This window comes from Dermacentor silvarum, chromosome 4, assembly GCF_013339745.2.
Source record: "Dermacentor silvarum isolate Dsil-2018 chromosome 4, BIME_Dsil_1.4, whole genome shotgun sequence".
Taxonomy (NCBI): Eukaryota; Metazoa; Arthropoda; class Arachnida; order Ixodida; family Ixodidae; genus Dermacentor; species Dermacentor silvarum.
Genome location: NC_051157.2, coordinates 214,424,752 through 214,446,676, shown reverse-complemented (window position 1 = coordinate 214,446,676; position 21,925 = coordinate 214,424,752). Strand labels below are relative to the sequence as shown.

The window sequence follows — 21,925 nt, the reverse complement described above, 5'->3', positions numbered from 1 at the left end:
CGTAATGCGCTGCTGCTAGGCATGAACATCCGTGCAATCATGGATAGATGCAGTGCCATATTTCAGCTGCGTGATGAATTATCTTATCTTACCAGTCATCGTTTTACCAATTCGCCTTTCAGCAAGTTGCAAGCAAGCAATCAGCGTGTTGCGAACGCACTTGCACCACGCTGAAAGCATTCATTACACTGATTTAGGTAAGGAATACAATGGTATCCTTTAGTTTGAGGTGACTTCGGTCTTTCTGGACTTTTACATTCTGTTCCAACAGCGCAAAATATGATGGAAGAAGAAATGGGAAGTACACAGGAGTAGCACTGCTAGCTTCCAGCTGCGCCGGGGCAACAGGTTTTTCAGAGTCAAAACGCGCGAGGATAACTTGCTGCACGTTACATGCACACCACAAGAAAGTCCGAGCCCGGCCTGGGTCCGCGTCAGAATACCCGAGCCCGGCCCGGGCTTTCGGGTAAGCCCGAGCCCGTGCAGTGCTCTAGTCTATATTCCTTTGTCAATTGAGATTAACTGTGCATTGGAAGTAGGGCTACCCACATTGGGAAACCAGATGTAAACCCCATCCCTTGAAATGTCAGAAATTTCAAATGAAAATATTGCCGAGCTAATCATACAACAGGATTGAAATGTGAGAACTGACTGTCATTGGAGGGGATGCCACCAGTTTGTTGAGTGTCCCAACTACCATTGAACCAAATGTGTTGAGTTTAAATTCATTAACCATTTATCACACCGATTGGTAATTAGGTTGAGGTCATCTTGAAGAGTCCGGTGGTCTGTACAAGTGTTAATGGGTCGATATATAATGCAATCGTCAGCAAATATGCGCATGCAGTATGATATGTTATTGGGCAGGTCATTAATATATATAAGAAACGGTAGGGGACCAAGTACACTCCCCTGTGGTACACCTGAGAAAACATTGGAAAGGGACGAAGAGAAATTGTTAACGACAGTGAATTGCTGCCTGTTAGAAAATTTCGAAGCCAAGATAGAGTCAGTGAATCCAGTTTTAATGCGGATAATTTTATAAAGAGGCGACAATGGGCTACATGGCCAAATGGTTTTAAAAAATCAAGAACGATATGCAGTCAGTTTGTAAGTTTGAGTCCATGTAAAAGTGCAGATCTGTTGTTAATTCCAGTAGTTGCGTCTCACATGACAAACTCTTCTGAACCCATGCTGCTTAGTGAAAAAAAAAGTTGTCGCAGTTTCACCTGAAAGGCGAAGCATCAATTGCGATAGCAAATTTGTAGAGAGCTATAGGAAGTAATGATATTAGCTTTATCAGCTGTATAAACTTGGACATGCAGCAGCACCGGCAACACGCAGAACTGTTGTCGACGCCGTCGGCGTTTTTCCCGCGTTCGCTCAAAATGCGTGCGGCATTGGTGACTGTTGCCGGAGCCTCTGATATAAATAGGCACTTGGTGCCGCAGCTAAACGTTGCTTCCCTTCCCTCCCCCTCCCCCCCTCCCCCACGGCCTCTCGCGCGTCGGAAGAAGGCGCGTTTGCTCTACATATATGGTGATTGTAAAGGAGGAAAGAGACACCTACTTCTGCAGCCCTTAAGGGAGCACGGCGCAGAACGCGCGTTTGTTCTCCGCCGTGCGTTCACTCCCCGTGAAAGCGCGCGCCCCTCGCGCCCTTTCACTCGCACATACAGCGTTCGGCGCGCGGCGACGATTTCATCTCCATTGACGTCATACGGAACCTCACGGCGACGGCGACGCCGACGGCAGAAATCTGCTTTTTAGTGTCCATATAATTGCTATCGCAATAAAAAGTTTAATATTAGATTCCAGGTGATGATAAACATGGGACGCAATAATGTGTTCCATCATTTTACAACAAATGCAAGTTAGTGATATGGGTCGATAGTTTCCAACTAGGTTTCTGTCACCCTTTTTAAATATAGGTACTACTTTGGTGGTCTTACAATCAGTATGAATCTGACCAGCTAGTGCCTGCTGGAAAACGTGAAATAGAATCTTGCTTGAAACTGAAACTTTATTTTTTAGTATTTTGGAATTAATGTTATCGATTCCTGCTGAAGTTGATAGTTTGATGTTATTAATTAGGTGCACGATACCATCAGTTGTCACGTCTATAGGTGTCATGTACTGTTAGTCTATATCCGTAATCTCGGGAAGATCATCTAAACCTTCCATCGTGAAAAGGGATGAAAAAAAACTATTGAAAACTGAGGGACACTCGTCTGGAAGAGGAGCACCGTTAGCATTGTGCAAGGTGATGTGATTTTTGCGACTATTAGGAGATCACATTTGTCAGAGTTTCTTGGAGTTAGATTTGAGCAGCGAGGGAAGGTCCTGAAAAAAATATTTATCTTTAGCATTAGAGAGAGCTTGGCAGTAGTTTTTTGCGCAGTTATATTTTTCCCAAGCTGACAGATTGCACAAACGTTTTATGGCTTTATATAAACGCTTCTTCTTATTTCGGAGCTTATGAAGATTTTTGGTAAACCACGGATTGTCTTTGTCTGCTGTTATTTTTATTAGACGCACGTGATGGTCAACCAACTCGCATAGCTTGTCTTTGAACATTAACCAATTATCTTCAATAGGCCTTGTGTAGAATGAAGGAAAAAGTGTACGGTTAAAGAAGGAACCAATTTTTCAGTTAACTTTGGCATAATTGCCCTTGTTATAATCGCGTGTTGTCTTTGTTGTCAAATTGTAAAGGAACATTAATGGTTATTTGGAGTAAATTGTGATCACAAGTTAAGGACCGCACAAAGAGCGATAGAATGAAAAATGGTAGGCGTAACGTTAAGAGACAGGAAGAGAGCGGTGTGGATCAGAGAGCAAATGCGCATAGTGGATATTCTAGTTGACATTGAGAGGAAAAAATGGAGCTGGGCAGGCCATGTAATGCGTAGAATGGATACCCGGTGGACCATTAGAGTTACAGAATGGGTGCCAAGAGAAGGGAAGCACAGTCGAGGACGGCAGAAAACTAGATGGGGTTATGAAATTAGGAAATTTGCAGGTCGAAATTGGAATGAGCTAGTACAAGACAGGGGTAATTGGAGATCGCAGGGAGAGGCCTTCGTCCTGCAGTAGATATAAAAATAGGCTGCTGATGATGACGTGATCACTAAAACCATCTAGATGTGTAACCTCCCCCATAGTCTCTGGGGCGTTCGAAAGAATTAGGTCTAACAGGTTAGTAGCTCGAGTCAGTTGATGAACAGTCTGGGATAAATTATAGTCTATGGTTAGGTTGATGAAATCTGTTGAGAAACGACATGATGAAGACAACTGTGGCTGATCAATTAGAGGAAGATTAAAGTCGCCAACAAGATAAGTGAATTTAGTCGAACAAAGCTGTGTTGCTTTTTCGATGCTAGACCGGAGTTCATTAGTGAAGCAATGACTGGAGTCAGGAGGGCGGTAGCAAATACCAATCAAGACCTTTGCAGAGTAGCTGAGACATAGGCCCACACAACCTCTAGATCAGAATTTGTGCTAACCATGTGTGAAGTGATTGTTTTTTTAATAACAAGAAGGACACTGCCACCTCTTTTATCAGTGTGGTCACAGCGGTATACATTATAGCTGTCTGCTAATGAAGCAATTTCATTGCCTGCAATATCAGGGTGCTACCAGGTTTCAGTAAGGGCAAGGATATCACGCTTCGTTAAGGGAGGTGGTCACGCTTTGACATTACACTTTGAATATTTGTGAATGATAAAGAAAAGGATGGAGCGATCCGATGTGATTGTGGTGTACTGGCATTTAGCTATCTGTTCTAGTCCACAACTGAGCCAGAAGTGACATCATATATGTACGTTTTGTCACCAATGCATAGCTGGTCCACTGACAGTTTAAAGGGTTTATTGTGTGTCTTTGCATGCTCGATGAAATTTTTTCGCACTTGCCGTGTAGCCAAAGAAAAGTCCTCCCGAATGTAGAAATCTGAGCCTTTTAGTTTTCACGCAGAGGCCAAGATTTGGTCCTTGTCCTTAAAATAAGTCAGCTTGGCAATGATGGGTCTGTGTTTTGTATCTGATTTCATGCTTAATCTCATACTCATAAGCGACCACTTCCCACATCACGCAGTTGAGATGGCTATCATCAATTGTATATCGGACCACGACACAGCTGAATGTAAGCTCTCTCTAGAAGGCAATATAAAGAAACTGAACCTGAAACATACTGTCCTTGGCTTTCGCAGAGTAGATGGCGCGAGTGTTCTTTCTCACCTAGTGCACGAATTTGATGTTTTCCTGCAAGAAGCTTCTGAAATATGTTGTGACGTTGACACTTTGTGGCCTCAATTTAAGTCAATTGTACTATTCTGCACATCAAACTTTATCCCAATAAAACATTGCAAGGCACAAAAAAAATTACGTAGAATCTCTTCAGGGCGTTATCTGAATGATGCCTAAGCATTTCGTACTAACGACGTGGTGTTGAGTGCCCACACTCAACCCTGCTGGTAATCCTAGCACTGCTCATAGGCTGCGGTCGTCTTGACGTCATTACAGTAAATGCCACAGCGCTACGGCAACATTAACTGCTGCGGAAGGCGGCGCAACGTGAACAGATGAGGCAAGCAAACTACCGCAGTTGGCGGCGCCAGGTGCGCTGATGACATTGCGATCCGAAGCCACGACTGCTGCACAGTTGTGCATTACTAAAGGTGTGCCTAGTGTGTGCCTGATTGCACATGTCACGTGGTCACAGAGACACGCTCGTGCCACTACTCGCGCATTCATCATAGTTTTCTTCCACATCTGGCTCCGATGCCTCCAATCATGCCAGCATTCCTATACTGCCCCTTGCGCTCGTGCCGCTGCTTGTGCGTTCATCGTCGTCTTCTTCCACAGCTGGCAAAAAGCGATCATCTTATGCAAAGGACAGACGGATGTTCGGACAGTTTTCTCATTGGTTCGCATGGAAATGCTTACGCATTTAAAAATGCATGGGTATCGCGCAAGGTACTTTGACATTCTATCAAAACAAAAGGTTTGAATCAATCTCTAAATAATAAACTGAGAAAAGCTAACTCACACAAAGCATCACTTCTTCAGCACAACATTCCCTGTCTTCATTACTAACAATCCACACAGGTTTTTGGAGGTAACATATAAATTATGGGGTTTTACGTGCCAAAACCACCATCTGATTTTGAGGCACCAGGTTTTGGAGGTACTTTCGCTTATGTTCAGGTGTGTCACCTGAACAGTCTCTAGAAGAGAAAACAACTTGAGCAAACACATCAACTTTTTATTGCAATAGCAGTTATATGGACACTCCAGGCGAATTTTTGCAGTCGGCACCAGCGTCTCCGTGATGTTCCATATGAAGTCCAAGGGCGATAACACCATCACCAGGCGCCGTATGCTGTATGTGTGAGTGAAAGCATGCGAGGGAAGCCGAAGATCGCGGCTCAATCTCGTGGGTGCAAGGGGTGGAAGGTTATGCCATTGTTTTCTAGCATCTGTTCACACCACCCATTACTATCTTGCCGTTGAAATGATTGCACTTCACTTGACGACATGAGTGTAAAAAAATTGTCAACTACAGTATGTCATTCTGATATATATTCATGTGTGCACATTTGAGCTGTCATGAGAAAGGCTGATTCCAGTACAGCTTGTTTGATTTCTTACAAATTTGTTGTGCAATGGCTTTATTGCAGGCAACCGGAGCCTGTGGACACTGGAGTATCGAGTGAGCCAGCTGAACCCAGCCACCAACCAGAGCTTGGCTGAGGAGGACATCCTCATGAACTCGCGCTACCTGGGATACCCACTATCAGTCAAGGGGCTGGCCTTTATGCCTTCCTTAATGGGATTTGCCATGTTTGGGGTATGTACCATGGCTGTGTTTCAATACTCGATGTAGACGGCTAATCTGGGCATCTTAAGTCTCGTTCCAACTCTGATGAAGCTATAAAATAGCACCGCTTCGTGAAGACAGCATCCCAGTCAAAAATGGCTACTTTGCTGTCCAAAGAAGATGGTACTGGAGCAGGAAGCTTGGAAATACTCGATGGGAAGGTCATCGGCGCACAAGAAAGTGCAGTCTTCCCACTTTCCTATGCAGCTAATGTAAGTCACATTGAGTTTTTCATAGGTTGGCACGTGCAAAGAGTTAAAATTAGATACGTGTATTTGTTATAGTTTTCTTGCCGCCGCGAGGTGGCGTCATCTCACAAAGCTGTCTTCTTAGCTGTCAACGTGGACTGTCTTCGATGCTGGCCAGAATTGGAACACATTCAGTGAGATGACATTTTGACACCGGCAGCAGGTGAGTGCTGCATTATTGTGAGGAATGATAGCACATGGGGCAGTTAGCCACACCTAACTCTTGTAGACGAAAGGGAAAAATTGTCATACACCCGACTGAAGCACGAAGCTACAAAGGAAACTGTAGTAACCGACTGCGACAGGCAGCAGCACAACGAGATGCTAGCTGGTGGTGGAACAACATTTATTAAAGGCACTGCTGCAATATATATATATTGCAGTGGTGAAAGGGTTTAGAAAAGGGAACGCAGACGATAACTCGGCACAGGAGCTGGGGGGTAGAAAGGGATACACGAACGACAGGGTGCAAAAAGCGTGCGCGCGCACAGCTGGCTTGGCTGGTCCACAGTAATGTCAACACAGACAATGTAACATTCCTTCCCACTTAATTTAGAACCGCTCTATCGGCTTTCAAGTTCTTGTAGATCACCGTAGAGGAGGCTCTGCAGGGTCAGTCGTTTCCTTGGTCGCGTCGACGTCAGGAACTTGCTGCGTCGGTCGAGTTGGTTCGTCAATGTGACCTGTCGGTGGCTGTTCAGCCGCGGTCGCTTCCACGTCTACCGCGCAATGCTCTGGTGCTGCCGGGATCGTGCTTGTCGCGCGAATCGAAGAGGCAGTGCCAGTTGTGTCAAGTCGCCCGTCCAACTGTTCGCTTGCAATGGTGTCATAACCATTCCCTCCAGTTGTACCTTCATGACGGTGGCGGACTTGGTCGACATGGCGCTGCACTACTCCGGCTGGAGTTTCCACCTTTACCATCCTGGCTCCAAGCATAGACTGCACGTGCCCTGGGGCCCACTTTGGGCCCGTGCCATATTCCCGCACGTACACTCTGCTGCCTGGTGAGACAGCCCAGTCGTCCGTACCTGTTGCTGAACCTGTGGCCCTGGGCGGAAAACACGTGTCCAGGCGCGAACATAGTTGGTAGCCCAGGAGCAACTCCGCAGCAGACTTTCCTTCTCTTTGGGGGGTTCGCCTGTAATTGAACAACAGTCGCATGAGGTTATCTTCCAGCACCCCTTGTGTCATCTTGCGCAACCCATCCTTCACGGTTCGGATCGCTCTTTCGGCAGCTCCGTTCGACTGCGGGTGGAAGGGCGCTGTGCGCAGATGCACAATATTATTCCTTGTTACGAACGTGGCGAACTCCTGACTTGTGAATTGAGTGCCATTATCAGACACGATTGTGTGCGGTACTCTGAACCGACAAAACATGCTTCGCAAACAGCGAACTATACAAGCTGTGTTCGCGTGCCTCATGGGAACTGCTTCAATCCATTTAGTATGTGCATCAACCGCCACAAGTATCATCTGGCCTGCTATTGGCCCTGCAAAATCAATGTGGATCCGAGACCACTTGTCATATGTCTTGGGCCAACTTACTGGCGGGGTTGCTGCCGGCATGGGTAGATTCTGCACACGGTTTTCACACTGTGCCGACACGTTCTCTATGTCCCTGTCAACACACGGCCACCAGAATAATGACCGTGCGACTGATTTCATGGCCGATGAGCCCTGGTGCGTTACATGCAGCAGCTCCAACATTCTTTTTTGTGCTGCAGACGGTATCACAACCCGACTTCCCCAGTAGACTAGCTTGTGGGCCCACGACAGCTCCAACTTGCAGTCGAAGAACGGCAGCAGCGACTTCTCTTTTCCTTTAGCCGCTCGTGGCCAGCCAAGCAATATATAGCGTGCGACACGGACTAACACTGGGTCCTTGGCGGTTAGCTCTTGTAATTCGTGGGTCATTACAATACCTTCATCCAGGGCCTCCAATGACAAGACGTACTCGAGTGGGTCGCCATCCAATGTTGGTCCAGTCACCTCTACTGGAAGTCTGCTGAGGGCATCTGCTGTCAGCAGTTGCTTCCCAGGCACGTAATGCAGCTTGTACTGGTAGCCGCCCAGGAATAGTGCCCACCGTTGAATGCGAGCTGCCGCCATCGTTGGTGTCTGGCAATCAGGCCTCAGTTGCCCTAGCAGGAGTTGATGGTCGGTTACCAGGGTGAACTGCCCACCTAGAAGATAATCCCAGAAACGAGATACGCCAAAAATGAGTGCGAATGCTTCGCTCTCCAACTGCAAATAATTATGTTCCGCCTTCGTTAGCGCTCTGGAGCAGAATCCAATTTGCCTATGCTCATTGCCTCTGAATGAAATAGCACTGCTCCTACACCGTAGGGAGACGCCTCGCATTCTAGCTTCAGCTCTTTGTTGGGGTCGAAATGGACCAACAGTTGTGCATTCTTCAGGCTTTATTTGGCTTTTTTCGAATGCAGCCTGATGTGGTGGCAGCCACTCCCAGCGCTCTTTCTTTTCCATTAGCCGGTACAACAGAGAGAGAAGCGAGGACATATTTGGCAAGAATTGTGCATAATACGTGATCATGCCCAAGAAGGAATGCAACTCCGTGACATTACGGGGTCGTGGCGCTTGCATGATAGCATCTACGTTCTTCTCAATGGGATGCAATCCTTCACGATCTATTCGATGCACAAGATACGTAACTGACGGTTGTCTGAACTTGCATTTGTCGGGCCTAAGTTTCACGCCGTGATCTCGGAACCAGTCTAATACTTCCTTAAGCCTCCCTCCGCTGTCACCGCTACGCTCCGACACTAGCACCTCGTCAAGGTAGGCTTGGACGCCTGGTAACCCGCTAAGTATAGCATTCTTCTTCCTTTGAAAGATTGCCGGCGCTGAAGCTATGCCGAACGGGAGTCTGTTGCAACAATACAAACCGCGATGGGTGTTAATGACACACAACTTGTGGGACGCGTCGTCTCTAGCGGTACTTGGTTGTACGCATCCTTCAAATCCAACGTGCTGAAAGCCTCGCCCCCATTTAAGCTAGCAAACATGTCCTCGACTACCGGAAGTGGGTAATGCTCCACATCGCAAGCTGGGTTGAGGGCACGGAGGAAGATTATTTAGGAGTAGAAACTCCCGTCAGCGCAGCCGCTCGCGTGCGACCAGATAACGTCACATTAGTATGCGCCGAGGGGGCGCATGCAGTGGCGCGGCGCCTTACGGCACGTCATGCAAGCAGCAGCGAAAAAAAAAGAAAGAGCAGCAGCCGGGTGGATCGGTGGTGCCGCTTGGGCGTGTTCTCTTCGGCGGCGCCCATGTCTCCCGCGCTCAAAGTAGACGACACAGGCGTTCGGCGTTCGCTTCAGCGTGCACGCCGTAGCGTTGTTTTTGTGGGCCTTTAAGTCAAACAGTAACTGTTCTTGTCGGTGTCTGTTCGAGGGCCGTAATACTAACAGCGCTGATACGTGCAGTGTACCCTTGTTCGGAAATTGCTAGCCTAAGATGGGATGCAGGTGGGATGCGTGAGTGCCCTCAGTAGAAGTTGTGAGGCGCGCGGCCGAACAGGAGCAACGCGCGCGGCCACGAACGAGAGAAACACACGTGACCGGTTGCCTTGGCAACCAAGACGGCGGTAATTTCTTTCTCAGCCGCCAGGTGCCGCCAGCATGATAGTGGCTCCGCGGGCTTGTGACATTATCTGGTCGCCGCAACTGGAGAAGTTTCCACTCCTAAAGGTTTCTTGCTCCGTGGTTGAGGGTGACCTTAAAGTCTCAGCAAATTCGAACAGTACCATCCTTTTTAAGACTACTACGATAGGCATAGCCCATTCCGCATGCTGTACCGGCGACAAGACTCCCAGGGCCACCAACCGATCAATTTCGCTTGAAACCTTGTCACGCAGCGCATAAGGAATGGATCTAGCCTTACAGAATTTTGGCGTCGCTGTCGACTTGAGCTTCAGGCTGGCAGGAGGACCTTTGATGAGTCCAAGGTCTGCCGAGAAGACATCTTCGTAGTCCGCAAGCATACTGTTCACCCTGTGAGCGGATGAACTTGTAGCGGCAGGTAATTCCGGCGCCGTCAGCTGTCCAATCGTCACGCCCATATTGCCGAGCGCCGTTATCAGGTCATGTCCACACAGGCTCGGTCCTGCACAGTCAAGCACAATTAGTGTGCACATGATGGACACATTTTTGTACCGCACCAACAGTTTGAGTTCACCCAGTGTGGGCAGCTCTCCCGTGTAACACGATAACTTCATTCGGGGCGCCTTCAAGCGTGGCCACTGTGCGCCGTGTCGCTCGTAGATATGGCGCGAGATGACGCACACCTGAGACCCTGTGTCGATTTTCCTCTGTAGTTGAACACCTCCCCAACAAAATGTGCGTCGTATCGGTGGTTCCAATCCATTTTTCTTTTCAGAGATTACGGTCCAAACGTGTGCCATGCTGGCTTCATCGCTGCCGTCATGGTTTGACGTGGTTTGCATGACCATCAATGCTTTTACACTCTGTGCCCATTTTGCACTCTGCCCATCTGATATCGGCGCGTCATAGCACATCCTAGCCAAGTGCCCGTGCCGCCCACAACGAAAACAGCATGCCTTCGTCCACCGGCAGGCGTTATCGTCATGCCTCGTGCTTCCGCATCTTCTGCACGTTAACGCTGCGTTTCTGTTGTGGTTATCTTGAGATGAGCGATGACGGGCTTGCACTTTCAGCAACGCTGGCGATTCTATGCTCATATCTCTAGCATCGTTGTCCGCAGCTTCAGCTGAAATGGCTATGGCTTCGGCGTCTTCTAGCATCAACCCTTCTTTCGTTAGTAGCTGCTTGCACAGGCTATTTGAGCGTACGTCGCAAATAATCTGATCCCTTAACATTTGGTCTAATGCGCCGCCAAAGTTGCAGTTGTCCGCTATGCGCCGTATGTTGACGAGAAATGCTTGCATCGACTCCCCTTCCAGTTGGCAACGGGTAAAAAAGTTGTAGCTCTCGGCGGTCTCGTAACGCTTGGAGTCGTAGTAGCTATTTAGCGCTGCAACTGCTTTGGCATACGTGAGCGAATTCGGAGTCTTGGGCGTGATTCGACCAGCTAGCACTTGAACTGTCTGCGTGCTGATGGCAGCCACCAGCAGCGCTCGTTGCTTATTTGAGTCGGTAATGTCATTTGCTTCAAAATATGCTTCTGCCTTTAGGAGATATGGTTTCCACTTATCTCTGGTATCGTCGAACAGCGGTAGCTGAAGACTGGCCATGCTTCTCTTTGGTGTTTTACGTCGCGGTAGTCCGGTTTCACCGCCGTGTTGGGCCGCTTTCACTGCATGGTCGGTATCCGTGATCCTCGTCGCCACTGTAGTAACCGGCTGCGACAGGCAGCAGCACAACGAGATGCTAACTGGTGGTGGAACAACATTTATTGAAGGCACTGCTGCATTATATATATTGCAGTGGTGAAAGGGTTTAGGAAAGGGAACGCAGACGATAACTCAGCACAGGAGCCGGGGGGTGGAAAGGGATACACGAACGACAGGGTGCAAAAAGCGTGCGCGCGCACAGCTGGCTTGGCTGGTCCGCAGCAACGTCAACACAGACAATATAACAGAAACCCATACAGGTTTTTCTAAATGAAAGCTTTGCAGTTGAACAAAAATTCATCTTGGACCGGAGACACACTGTGATTTGCTAGTCCCCTGGTTGGCTCAGCCAGCTTTGGTCATAATAGTTGCACTAATTTCAGGCTGAAGTGGGCACTATGGAAGCTTAACGTAAGCTTAATTATTGATTACTTTTTATCTTGTGTGCGATCAATGTTAAGATCTAGCTTTTTGAAGAATTAACATTCATTTGCTGCTTGGGATATAGTTTAACTAAAAAGTCAAGACGTAGCAATCGAAATTATGTCTATTAGGTCGTTTTACGAAATTTGCGAAGGAAAAATTTTCAAAACCTCCATGAGCTCGAATCAGAATTGCCTGGTGCAGGCAAAAATGTAATCACCCTTGTTAAAAACCATCTCCAAAAGCATGATGCTATAAAGGTGCTCGTATTCTCTCACATACAAACCATGCCTTGCATTCTGAGGAACCAACACGGCAGGCATTACTGGATGAGCATCACCATGCAAATTCCATGCATATTGTTACGGCCTCGGGAGAGGGTTAAGGGAGCGTTTACTGATTGTGGCACAAAGATGTAGCTCCTTGGGCTATGCTGGCTGGAGTCAATCGTAGGAGCAACGTCGTCTTCTTCTTTCTCCTCCCTCGCTTCCCTCACTTTTCACTGGCAGTGACACGGCGTAATATTCCTCCTCTCCCAGATGAAGCCCGCCGGGCAAGTCACTCCTGCTTCCTTCGTGTGAACGGCTTCAAGCGGGCAACATGCGTCACCTGTCTTGCATGAATGACGACCGTTTGAAGTGAGATGTGCAATTGTGTAGTTCACTTCGCTTAGACGATCGAGGATAACGTACGGCCCGGCGTAGTCTGCAAGTAGCTTCTGGCTCAAGCCACATCGGCGTATTGGAGTCCACAGCCACACGAGGTCGCCGGGAACGTAGGTAACATGCTGGTGTTGACTGTCGTAGCGTGTTTTAGAGTGGTCTTGCGCGGCCAATGTACGTAAGCGCGAGTCGACGAGCCTCTTCTGCACGACACAATGTCTCTGCGATAGACAAATCGTCATGGATCACAAAAGGAAAGATAGTGTCCAGCGTATGACGAGGTTGGCGCGCGTGAAGAAGGAAGAAAGGGCTGAAACCGGTCGTTTTGTGTTTCGCAGAGTTGAAAGCGTACATCACGAACGGTAATACTTCATCCCAGTTCTTGTGGTCCGAAGCAACATACATTGATAACATGTTGATCAACGTTCGGTTTGTGCGCTCGGTGAGGCCATTAGTTTGTGGATGATAAGCTGTTGAGTGTCGGAACTTGGAGGCACACGAACGTAGCAATTCCTCCACAACATCGGCAATAAATTGGCGACCACAGTCACTTATTATCACGCGAGGTGGCCCGTGTCGGAATATGATTGAATGAAGCATAAAATCAGAAACCTGCGCAGCAGTGGCGGAGGAAAGGGCTGCGGTTTCACAATACCGCGTCAGGTAGTCGGCACACACAATTATCCACCGGTTTCCTTTCGAAGAACGCGGAAACAGCCCGATCAGGTCTATGCCGACTTTTTCAAAAGGGGAACTGGGAGGCTTTACTGGCTGTAGGTGACCAACTGGAGCTGAGGTAGGTCGCTTGTGGCTCTGACACTGCGTACAACTGGCCACATAGGTGTCAATTGTTTTGCGCATTTGAGGCCAGTAGAATCGTTCCTTTGTGTGACTAAGTGTTCGCGCAGTCCCTAAGTGACCAGAGGTCGGGTCATCGTGCGTAACGCGCAGAACAGATGTTTGAAGAGACTGCGGAACCACAAGTAGAAAACGGGCACCCGTCGTTGATAAGTTCCTCTTGTAAAGAAGAATAAGGATTATAAACAGGGATAAGGTGCCTCAGAAAGGCTGGCCAACGTTTCGATAGGAGGACCTATCTTCGTCAAAGGCGGCCTCGTCATCCTCGGCGGGTTAGTTTTAAAGGGTTAGTGGAGTGACGTCACGTCGATGTCCGCTGTGGCTGGCTGTAAAGGGAGAGACTGAAAAGAAAATGAGCGCCTGCGCTTGACTGGCTAGGCGCGGTTTCTAAGACGAGGGGACAAGAGCGGGAGAGCGAGAAAGTGGCAAAAAAAAATTTTAGAAAAAAAAAAAAAAACGTCAGAGGGGGTTGGGGGAGCGAAAGGCGAGTGAGCGTTCGGAGGAGTCGTGGTCGGCGTGCGTTTGGGGTCCCTGAAGAGCCGGTCAGTGTGCAGGTCACAATACGAGTTGAAAGCATGACTTGAGTAGCGTAGCATCAAGGCATCGGGTAATTTTGTGGTTGACAGGGAGCAGCTTGGTCCGTCAAGGGACGTTAGCCTCACTAGTTCGCCCTAGGCGTCGTCGCGGCGGTATACAGAATTGGAGAGACCTTGTGTGGACAAGGCGCCGAAAAAGGTACCCTGGCGTCTGGGATTTTGGACTGTCTCGGTGTGGATCTTGTGTGGAGAAAAAAAAAAAAAAACACCCGGCGCAGGAGGGTGACAGTGTAGAAAAAATATAATTAGAAATTTAAACATGGGGGGGGGGGGGGGTAGCAACTGGAGACAGGTACACCTGTCTCCAGTTGCTTCTGGAGACAGGTGTACCTGGAAAAGCGCTCGTATGGTTGATCAATGCGTAAAAGCATGGAGGACGATTATAAATTGAGTGGTAGGGGAGATGCAGGGAAGAACTGGAAATGGAAGAATAGGTGAGGTTGAGGGGAAAAAGAAAAAAAAAAGGAAAGAAGAAAAAAAAACTATTAAAAAAAAAAACCGGCACAAGAGGGTGACAGCGGAAGAAATATAATTTGAAACATGAACACTGAGGGGACAGGTGTACCTGGAAAAGCGTTCGTATGGTTTATCAATGAGTAAAAGCATGGAGGAGGATAATAAATTGAGTGGTAGGGGAGATGCAGTGAAGAACTGGAAATGGAAGAATAGGTGAGGTCGAGCATCGAGATTAGCTGGAGGTTTAACTTATTTTGCGCCTTTGTTAATGGTATAAGGTATATGTTAATGTTAATGGTATAATGGTATATGGCGTTAAAGAAGGCCATCTTGGACGCAAAATCGGCCTTCAGATATAGGCTCTTGCGTGGCAGAGAAAAAAGCGTTCAAGCTTGGGTCTTTGCACTGCTCTGCGGCGAATGTCAAAGCATCGGGAAAGTCAGGCGACAGCGAAGCGATAAGGTGGTCAAAGTTGTCGACTTCACAGTCCGTCGTACGTTGTGGCATCCAGAAAGGCAATCCGCGTCAGCGTGTCGACGACCACTCTTGTACGAAATAGTGAACACATATTCCTGTAGACAAAGGGCCCATCGCGTGAGGCGACCAGATGGGTCACGAAGATTGACCGGCCAGCACAGAGAATGGTGATCTGTGATGATGGTGAACAGGCGACCATAAACGTACGAGCGAAATCGCTGCACGGCAAATGCTACCGCTAGGCATTCTTGTTCCGTCACAGTGTAGTTGCGTACCGGCTTGCTTAAAGAACGGCTTGCGTACGCGACGACATGTTCTTTGTTTCCAGAGTGCTGAACGAGAACGGCACCAATGCCGACGCCACTTGCGTCTGTGTGAATCTCCGTTGGAGACGAAGGATCGAAGTGCCGGAGTATTGGTTGTGAAGTTAAAAACTTCAGCTGGCGAAATGCGGCTTCACACTCAGGAGTCCACTGAAACGGAGAGTTCTTACACAGAAGACTCGTCAGGGGTTGAGCGACATCCGCGAAACCGGGTATGAACCGACGGAAATATGAGCAGAGCCCTACGAAGCTACGAAGCTGTTTGACAGATTGACGTTGCTCGAATGATTCAACGGCTGCCGTCTTCTGTGGGTCGGCTCGAATTCCATCTTTATCGACGAGATGTCCTAACACCACTGTTTGGCGCTTGCCAAAATGACATTTCTTTGAATTCAGCTCAAGACCAGCTTTTTCAATACAGTCGAGTACAATATTGAGACGAATGTTGTGCTCCTGAAATGTCTGTCCAAAAATTACGACATCATCAAGGTAGCACATACAAATTGGCCATTTTAAACCACGCAGAATAGTGTCCATGAACCTTTCGAAAGTAGCCGGTGCGTTGCACAATCCGAACGGCATGACGTTGAATTCGTACAGCCCATCCGGTGTAACGAATGCCATTTTTTCCTTGTCATCTGGGTGCATCGGAATTTGCCAATAACCGGCTCTCAGATCCACGGAAGAAAAGTAGGAAGCGGAATGCAGGCAGTAGATGGCGTCATCAATACGGGGCAGCGGATAGACGTCTTTCTTGGTTACGGAATTCAGTTGGTGATAGTCAACGCAGAATCTCCACGTACCATCTTTCTTCTTCACAAGAATGACCGGAGCGGCCCATGGACTCGCCGATTCTTGAATTACTCCCTTTCCTAGCATCTCCTGCACTTGCTCGTTGATGATGTTGCGCTCAGATGGTGATACCCTGTAAGGTTTCTGCCGTACGGGATGCACTGAAGCGGTGTTGACCCGATGACGTGTTCTAGATGCTGGAATTAAAGGCATTTTGCCACTTTTTTAAAAGCCGAATACTTTCAAGTGCTTGGAGAGAACGCCCAGGAGTGTGTCACGTTCGCTTTGGCTGAGTGACTTGCTGATCATTTGTAAAAGTTGTGAATCGGCTGAACCTTAAGAACCGAGACGTCCATTCTCGCCTGTAGCATCAACAAGTGCAACCAGCGTCGTAGAATATTCTGGTTTGAAGACAGCAAGTTTCATGCCACGAGGCAAAACTGCAGGCTCCATTGAACTGTTGATTGTCCACACACCTGCGCGGCCCTCAACTACAGACACCACGCAATGGGGAACTAAAATGTTCTTTTTCACACTGGTCGCATGAATCGATTCAAGCATCACATCGAACATGGCAAGGTCGTTACTGCAACAGATTACTGGAACGCACGCAGCAGAGAAGGCAGGAACGACCGTGTCCTCGGAGACAAAAAAGATGCCTTCATCACGGGATGAATTTTCCAATAGAGCAGCTGGGAAACTACCATGCACGGAAAGGTGACCACTTCTACAGTCAACAGTTGCCCCACACTCCCGCAAAAAATCGATTCCCAAAATAACGTCATGCGTTGATCGTGCAATAACCGCGAATTCTGTGGGAAACACCTTGCCGCACAAAGACACGTCCGCAGTGCAAACTCCCACCGAACACAACGCATCACCGCTCACACCACGGAATGTCGCACCACGCCTTATACAAAACATCCCTTTCAGTCCAAGAAGGTTCTTAAAATTCACACTCACCACGCCTTATACAAAACATCCCTTTCAGTCCAAGAAGGTTCTTAAAATTCACACTCATCACAGAAATTGTCGCGCCTGTACCACGAGTGCCATGGTAGGTACGCCATCAACAAGTACATGAACTTTGTTCTTCAGCATAAACACTGACGGGGGTATATCTGTCGAAAGTGTCTGGTATCTTGCGGCCTCACCCCCATTGGCCGCGCCGACTAGTTTTCCGGCGGCGGTGACTGTGTGCGTCGCCGTGGCGATGGGGATCGTCGAGCACGTGGAGCTGGTGGCGGCATTAAGCTTCGATCAGAGGCCGGTGAGGGGTAGCGTAAACTGGTGGGCGCGCGTGGTGGCCGTGGCGTAGAGAACGGGCGGTTGAAAGGCTGGGGAGACATGAGCAAGGGTTCTCGCTGGTATGTATGGGGGTTGTTGCAATATCGCGAGATGTGACCCGGGACGCCGCAGCTGTAACACACCGGCGGAGGTCGAGACACCCGTGGCAGCTCGGAGTGACCAGTCCTGTCAGAAGGCATTGGGTAGCAGTATCGCTCTTCATGGGGACGGTAGCCAGCCGACGTTCGTTGAGTGAAATGAAGTGAGCGAAAATGCCGTTCGTAATTGGAGGGTGTCCGATCGGAGTACTCAAGTGACCGCAGTGTACCTTGGCATTCATCGACGTCTGCTACATTAACTGATGGCTGCCATGGGGCCGGAGTGGCTGGCGTTCGCGCGCGTGCGGTCGCTCTTGCATAGCCGTCCTGAAAGGCGCTGGGGCAATGAGAGACTTGCTGACATCGAAGCACTTCTTCCCGTACAATCTGGCGTATTGTCGACGAGAGGTCATTAGGCGACATAGTGTCCACACTAGCCACTGTTGGCACGTTTGACAGACGGCCAAATTTCGGAGCTATCTGTCGCATCTTCAGCGTTTCAAATGTGCGACAGTGCTGCATCACGTCAGACACGGATTTCAGGTTTTCTTTGCCAATCAAGAAATTATACACGCCTTCGGCTATCCCCTTCAGAACGTGTCCAACCTTGTCCTCTTCAGTCATCCTAGGATTCACTATCTTGCACAGCTTCAAAATTTCTTCGATATATGTGGTACATGTCTCCCCTGGAAGCTGTGCCCTCTGAGCCAATGTCTGCTCCGCTCGCTTCTTCTTCACGTTAAAATTGCCGAAGCACTTCTGTACTTCCTCAACAAAACGATCCCAAGTGGTGAACATGTCCTCGTGGTTTTCATACCACATGAGAGCAGTGTTTGTCAGTGAAAATACAACATGGCTAAGCTGCGCTGCCGAGTCCCAGCCGTTGCTTCTGCTCACCCGCTTATAGTTCTTGAGCCAGTCGTCAACGTCCTCGCCTGAGCTCCCGCCAAAGTTTGGCGGCACTTGGTAGTACGGCCAGGGACCCGTAGGAGCCGCAGGAGTTACCCCCGATGCATCAGAGGTCTGGAGTTGGGACATCATCTCGATTGGCGAAGGCGGAAGTCCGGCAAGGCGGCGGTTGCGGCGAAGAACAGGGAGTAGAGCTTCCATCGTTGGGTTCGTATTACCCAGCACCGTCTACCAATCTGTTACGGCCTCGGGAGAGGGTTAAGGGAGCGTTTACTGATTGAGGCACAAAGATGTAGCTCCTTGGACTATGCTATCTGGAGTCAATCGTAACGTCGTCTTCTTCTTTCTCCTCCCTCGCTACCCTCACTTTTCACTGGCAGTGACACGGCGTAACAATATTATAGACCTACACCATGTTTGTAGTGGTAGGCACTGTCGATATATTTTAGGCCCTATAGCGACATTGCGTAGGCTCTGCCCATGTTCACCGCCCCCGCTTGCACACGTGGGGGGTGCTAAAACCACAATTTCAATATGAAGCACACGGTAGTGGGGAGGCCAGATTAATTTTGACTACGTGAGGTTCTTTAATTTGCACACAGTGCACATTCTTGCATTTCGCCCCCATCGGGATATGGCTGAACGAGATGCTAGGCCTAGCTCGCTGACCGCCGCAGTGACGGCCGACGGCGCTTGCGGCCGGCCTGCAGCTCATCATAATGCGTTTATTTTTGACAACACGATTAACATGGGCTTAAATGAATTGGTTTTATTGGTGTCGTTTGTGCAAATAGCAAACAAAACGTAGTACTTGCAAGCCAGCTGAGCAGCCTCACTGAGACGCCCGATGCCTGGGTTCCCTCTGCGAGACGAAATGCCGTCGGATTACTCCCGATCGCGCAAGTGGTTTAGTACTGGGCACTGCTTTACAAGACACATGCAAATTCGAGATATTTTTTCTATTAAGAACTATTTCATGTTAAAAACAAGCTGTAGCCGATTTCTACGCCGCTGTGAGCCGCGACATAGAAACGATTGCCTCGGTTGTGGGATGGACGAGGTACCGGCCCTACGGCGACGTCGCCTGTGTAGGCCCGCACAAGCTGAGTTGTTGGCCGCAGCCATTCAGTCGCTCCAACTCTGTACTAACACTGAACATTTTGTTTCGCTTGAAATTTAATTGACACGTTTAGGCACATTTATGACATCCACACTGCAATTAACGCAGCTGTGACCATGCTGCCTGCGTATGTGAATTTGTGATAGGATACCTACACTGCAGGTGGCTCAATTCTTCGAGATTAAAATAATTTTGAATGTGACATGCTTTGTGGGGCATCTGTTAGCTCAACCTAGATTCAAGGGTAATCCTAATCTAGCTTTCCCACAGTGCGGCAAGAAATTGTAATGACATGCTAATAACGATCCTAAGATCATATGTAGGTTGGCAAATGCACGCCACTCAAAATAAAAGAGAAGCTTAACAGTTACGAAATGTACCGCACAACCACCCGCGAAACCCAGCAGCTGCTGTGGTAGACGCGACACGAGCGGCGGCTTGGCGGCGGAGTGCCTATATTCGAAACTAAATTCTGAAGACAGCGCCACCGCATTTTCGTGACGTAGTGCCGTGGTAGGTGTATAGACAGATTCTAACGATGCACTTGATACAACCACTGGGGATATTGATCTGGCCAAGCGACAGCGCTGTGGCTACACAATCTGGTGCGGACGGCGGCACAAGGTGCATTGATAACACAAGCAAAGTACTGCAGGTGGTGGCGCCAGGTGCGCTGATAATGTTCTAATCATCATAAGCGGTTATCGCTGTCCATCGATGTTGAACCATTATGAACTGTGATCAAAGGACTCCTGTGGCGGCACGGACCGATCAAACATACTCTGGCACTGCCGCGCAGACCGTATCTTTAAAGCAATCTGCGAAGTGGACAGAAAGTGCTGACTGCTGGTAACTCCGTGCGCTGTGTTGTTGCCATTTCGTTTGCGTTGAAGCGCCAGGCTACACGAAGGTAAAGTTGCTTGTTGCTGCGGGCTCTATCTTGAACGCAATCGTCTTACGGGAAGGACGGACGAACGCACGGACAGTTTTCTCATTGGGTAAGCATAGAAATGCTTACACATTAAGAAAAGAAAGACTTCTGGTTAGGTGAGATGGTTGATTGACCACCCCAGAAAGGCATTGGTCCCGGGTGCAATCCCTGAACCACGGTGAATTTTTCTTCAATTGGAAGGCTTCCTTTCTGAGAAACCAATATGGGTTTTCTTTGTAGCTTCGAGCTACTGTTGGGTAGATGACAGTTTTCCCTTTATTGATAGTATCGGGTAGCCATAAGTATCTGCAGGGGCCAGTGCCCCCTTTGAATATTAATTTTGATATGCTCAACTACACTGAAAATGAGCTTTACTGCAATACATTTTGTATGCTTCGCCGCATAACACGTCTGTATTGCGGTGAAGCTGACAAAGAATCAACAGCAATTTTGAGGGGTTCGAGTATTTCGAATAGTAAACGTGTCTTTCGAATCGAATCAAATACTAACCAATTTGAGTCGAATATTCGCACACTGCTAGTAAAAAGACGGAAAAAAAAATGTGGTTGATGCCTCTTATATAGGAATCGGTATAGAACACGAAAGTGAAACGTGTCTTCACAGAAGTAGCGTAATGTTTATTGCACATTGATATATAATGTCTATTGGTGTTTTGTGGCTAAAGCGCCCTTAGGCGTTGATGCACCCACGCTGACGCCTGGTGGCACGTCTCCTCCATCACGACTACCAACGTCGATGACCATGAGCAACCGTCGTGCATATGGAAGCTGCACTACGCTGCACACGCTAGCACAACGCGAAAGACAAAGCACGTAACTGACACACTAATACAACGCGCAAGACAAAGCACGTAACTGAATCGTCACCGAGTCAAATCAGCGCGTACAGCGCGTCGTAATTGCAGCCTCCGCGATCAACTTCAGAAACATTTTCAGAGCTAATTGCGGAGGCCACGCTCCGCTGTGCTGAGTACGGTGAACGCCACCTAGGTGGCGTTGGTAGTGCTTCTTGATGCCAGCGTCCCTTCGAATGCTGGCATCGAGGCGTCGTAGTGCTGAGACCACCGAAGCGTTCACTGTCGGTGCGCGTTAGTGTCATAATGCAGTACTTCTCTTTTCTGCTCGTAGGCGGCAGCACCGCCCCGAGCAAGAGCGCGGGTACACGGAGGAGTGTTAGATATATAAGGCGCGTCTGTGTAGCTCTCTGCAAATGCGTTTGTGGCGCAATGGGTTAAACGCTCGGCGATCTATCGTCGCGGACCGAGAGGTCGTGGGTTCGATTTCCAAATTTTGCATGTTTGTGGAACTTTTTCTTCTGGTTTCTTTCTTTGTATTATGTTCTATGACGTATTTCCGTGACGGAAATACGTCAGTGAAGTCTTGGTGGACCCCGGCATAAAACACTTTCGTGTTAAAAAAGGAGGTAAATGTCGACATTCACCTTGGTGCAAAAACAGGAATATTACCAACATCATGCGGTGTAATTAGGTTATTGCTGTAGTCTGGTGATTGGC

The 21,925-nt window shown here is 48.5% G+C and overlaps 1 protein-coding gene across 2 annotated transcripts in view; it reads left to right on the top strand.

Moving 5' to 3' along the window:
- LOC119450937 (transmembrane protein 117) overlaps positions 1 to 21,925 on the top strand; it is a 91,246-nt gene that overhangs the window by 58,690 nt on the left and 10,631 nt on the right. For both annotated transcript variants that reach the window (XM_037714401.2, XM_037714402.2), the window contains exon 11: positions 5,680 to 5,849. In XM_037714401.2, the coding sequence (XP_037570329.1) occupies positions 5,680 to 5,849 (170 nt within the window). The remainder of the gene's footprint in view (positions 1 to 5,679; positions 5,850 to 21,925) is intronic.